Source organism: Trichoderma reesei (genome assembly GCF_000167675.1).
Source record: "Trichoderma reesei QM6a unplaced genomic scaffold TRIREscaffold_2, whole genome shotgun sequence".
Classification (NCBI taxonomy): domain Eukaryota; kingdom Fungi; phylum Ascomycota; class Sordariomycetes; order Hypocreales; family Hypocreaceae; genus Trichoderma; species Trichoderma reesei.
This window is the reverse complement of record NW_006711149.1, coordinates 1,436,209-1,440,048: the sequence shown is the minus strand read 5'-3', so window position 1 is coordinate 1,440,048 and position 3,840 is coordinate 1,436,209. Positions and strand designations below refer to the sequence as shown.

At 57.2% G+C, this 3,840-nt stretch overlaps 2 protein-coding genes across 2 annotated transcripts; one reads left to right on the top strand and one right to left on the bottom strand.

Annotated features, from left to right (window-relative positions):
- Positions 1-2,364, top strand: TRIREDRAFT_74946 (uncharacterized protein). Its single transcript, XM_006962348.1, has 2 exons — positions 1-80; positions 161-2,364. The coding sequence occupies exons 1-2, from the start codon at positions 43-45 to the stop codon at positions 2,106-2,108; spliced, it is 1,986 nt and encodes a 661-aa protein (XP_006962410.1). The 5' UTR covers positions 1-42; the 3' UTR covers positions 2,109-2,364.
- A 685-nt stretch (positions 2,365-3,049) lies between these two features.
- TRIREDRAFT_103853 (uncharacterized protein) lies at positions 3,050-3,812 on the bottom strand (the record flags this gene model as incomplete). The annotated part of the gene is made up of 2 exons (XM_006962124.1): positions 3,050-3,726; positions 3,809-3,812. 2 exons carry the CDS (start codon positions 3,810-3,812, stop codon positions 3,050-3,052), a joined length of 681 nt encoding a protein of 226 aa, XP_006962186.1.
- Between the last annotated feature and the right edge of the window lie 28 nt (positions 3,813-3,840).

Genomic DNA, 3,840 nt, shown 5'->3' with positions numbered 1-3,840 from the left:
ACCATTCTCCAACAACTCAGCCAACGTCGGATTTCAACAACCATGGGTCGACGGTTACCATCGCATATCTTCGTCGTAAGGTAGGAAGAGGCACCCTGCCAAAGACAAAGTGCCCAGCATCGCTACCAATTGTCCATCGCTAACTGGCGTGGCCTCTCAGACACGGCAACCGACTCGACACCGCCAACAAGCAATGGCACCTGACCTCACCGACACCCTACGATCCTCCCCTCACGTACGGCGGTTTCCTGCAGGCGCGGCTGGTCGGCAACCAGATTGCGAGCATCCTGGAGCAGGCAAAGATTGATGCCGAAGTCACAAACAATGGCGCCACATTGACAGGGAAGCGCCGCCGCTTCAAGGTCGTCATTCACAGCTCGCCCTTCTTGCGGTGCATCCAGACGTCCGTGGGCATCAGCTCCGGCCTTGCGCAGATGCCGGCCGATTCTATATACCAGCCTTCCGATGTCCTCGTTCCGCGAAAAGCCCCGATTGGCCAGCAAAGCCCGCACAGGTTCGCCCTGCTGCGTCTCGACTCGTTTCTGGGAGAATGGCTGTCGCCAGAGTACTTTGAGATGATCACGCCGCCCCCGGGGCCTGAACTCATGATGGGCAGCGCAAAGGCCGAGCTTCTACGGCGGGAAGACTACAGTATCTACACAGACGTTTCGACGCCTAGCAACAATCAACCAGCGACATCCAAAGCTGCTCTGTGGAGCTCCCCCGTGTCGTCGCCCTCGCAGCCAAACGCTTCATCTGGGCCAGATCAGGGCAACGCCTTCAGCTCCTCGGCCATGGCTGCTGCGCTGTCCTCTGCGTCACAGGAGCAGAAGAAAGGCTACGTGCCTCCGCGGCCGTTGCACGCCGTATCGAGCAATGGCAAGATTCCAGACGGCTTCGTCGCCCATGCCAGGGACTCGTGTGTCCTGATCGACTTTCAGTGGGATTCGATGCGGCCACCGCTGGCCTTTGGCGATGGGGGAAAGCTGCCTGAGGAGTGGACGGCGATGCACCAGCGCTTTCGCACCGGCCTGAAGCGCATGGTCAACTGGTATGCGACGGCAGACTTTCCCGACGAGATGATCGGCGCACCGGTCAACGACAACGACGTGAGCTGCAGCGACAGCGGCTACGGCGAGGAGGAGGAGGAGGAGATTGAGACGGTCATCATCATCGTGTCCCACGGCGCGGGCTGCAACGCCCTGATCGGCGCCATTACGCACCAGCCCGTTCTCATGGATGTCGGCATCGCCTCCATCACGGCCGCCGTCAGGCGATCGGATGCCAACTACGCCAAGGCTCTTGCTGCTGCCTCGGAACGCAAGGGCAGCGCCTCTGAGCCTCCCCAGGCCAGTGTTGACGAACTGTACGAAATTCGCCTCTCCGCAAGCACAGAACATTTGCGCTCCAACTCGGGAGCGTCCATCACGGCGAGGCCGGCGTCGCCCAGAAATACTTGGAGTCCTTCTGCCCGTCGTGGCCGTACCTCGGCGCTGGCCTCCCCTACTGCGGCTGTCTCCTCCTTTAGCCCCTTTGTATTTCCCGAGCCGGCCTCGTCTGGCAACCGCAGCAATTCGGCAAACGCGTCAGTAGGAGCCTTTACGCGACGAGATTCTGGATCCACACGGCGATCTCCCAGAGCGCCGCCGCCCGTGAGCGCGGGCTACGAAAATGAGGGCAGCAGCTTCGCAGGAGGACGGAAGAGCGCTCCGTCTCCAGGACTGTGGGCGCCCTCACGCCCTTCTGTCCGTTTGATTGATGTCGACGAGGAGGCAGTCGACGACTTCGAGAACATGTTTCCCGACTTTGACAACAAGCGGTTCAAACCGATACCCGACGAGAACCCCAAGCCGGCGCCCGACAAGCCCTCGTCGGAGCCGTTTCCAGAGCTCGCCCCGGCTGCCAAGATCACAGCGTCACCCCAGAGACCAATCTTTGCAGCGCCTATCAAGCTGAACACGGACCTGTCATTTGGGGAGCCTGAGGAAGAGATGCCTCTGTCGCAGCTCGGCGGGCTGTGGAATCTGGCCATGCCGCCGAGCGAAGCGGATAGGCTTAGGGATTTGAGTCAGACGAAGAGGAGGTGGACCGTCAACGACAGGAGCTGAATGGGTACACCACCATCTCCTTCTCACTCTCTCCCCCTTCTCTGTGTGTTTAGTGAGAGGGGCTTTTTCCTTCTTCTCAGCGATCGGTTTTTGAATTGGAAGGGCTTGATTTGTGATTCTTGATGGCGGCGCAAGACAAAGAAAAAAAAAGGAAGAGGAACTGGTAATCACAACGCAATCGACAGCGAACGCACACCCTGTAAGACGTTTGGAATTTCACATGAATTCGATTTAGGACCAAAGTAGAGCAAGCGAAACAGGGGCGAATTCAGGGTGCATGGAGTTTTATCAAAGGGCTTTTTGTTTGTTACTTTGCAGAGAAAGCGATCCTTCGCAGGCATCAATCTAGGCGAATCATTACAGACCGCGTATGTGATTCCGGAGTGTTATCGAAGGGTGCCTAGATACCTCCGAAAAGTTAGCAGACATATACCTACCTTATCTTTGTCTATTATGATGGACAATTTGCGGTAACTGTATTATTATTTGATTTGTCTCTTGGGATTTTACATTACATGTGCTACACAGAATGGCAATCACGTCTTGCGCACTCTCCGTTTCAATTCTCAGCTCACTGCTTCCTTACTCATCTGATCAAGGCGCAATGCGGCTATTCAGCAGACTGACACTGGAATGATGCCTTGTTTGATATATAGCCATTGCTTCACCACTGATGCAAAAGAAAGAAATGCATCTAGTCTACAGGCCAATATAATGAGAAAAAATAAATACATGGCCGTCTAATGTCCCATTCCAGACTCCTCATGATAACATGAATAATCCAGCCCCCTGTCCCCCCTATATACTTTTTTCTCCGAATCCCTTCCCCCCCCCTTTCCCACTAAACACACATTCATCGTAACGAAACGCAGCATTGCCAATGATATCACAAAAAAAAAAGCAAAACGAGGGAAAAAAAAAATTCATGTGAAGATGCAAAATCATTTCGGCCCAAACATCTTGTTCATAGCCTGATGCGCCAGCTCAACCCCCAAAAACGTCGCCGCATTCGCCGGCACAGCACGCGTCAGCGCCGGTCCAAAGCCAGGGAAGAAAGCCTTGTACCCTCCCTTGCCATAGAGCTCGCGGATGACGCCCCCGATGCTGACATGTCCCTCAGCCGTCTGCAGGCGGGACTTGACCGTGTCGACGGGGAACACGGGGATCCACATGGCCACGCCGGCGCCGGCACCAGCGCACGTCACCGCCGTGAGGCTCAGCTGCCCCGTGGGCTTGCCGGTGACGGGATCCTTGGGGCTGAGGGCCTTCTTGATGACCTCGTAGGCGGCAAAGTAGGCCGCGCTGCCGGGCCCGTCGCGGGCGAGCGTGGCGACGCTGCCGCGGAAGACGGAGCGCAGACCCCCCTCGCGGTAGAGCTGGCGCACGACGTCGAGGCCGCCGCTGTACTTGGGCTTCTCGCCCGGCGCGAGCTGCTTCTGGCCCTGGACTTGGAGAATCACCTTGACGCGCTCAAAGGGCGCGGTGATGGCCGTCATGGGGATGGCGGAGAGGAAGCCCGCGGCGGCGAGCTGGCCGGTCGATAGGCCGTCGGGGCCAATGGGCGAGACGGCGCCGACAATTTGTTTGCCGAGGTCGTAGCCCCAGAAGGAGACGGCGACTATACATATATATAAGAGCAAGATTCTGTGATTAGCCGTGTGAAACTTGATCGTCGAGGAGGAGGAGGAGAAAAGACATACACATGGGCGGACCCCCACCAGGGACCAGCCAT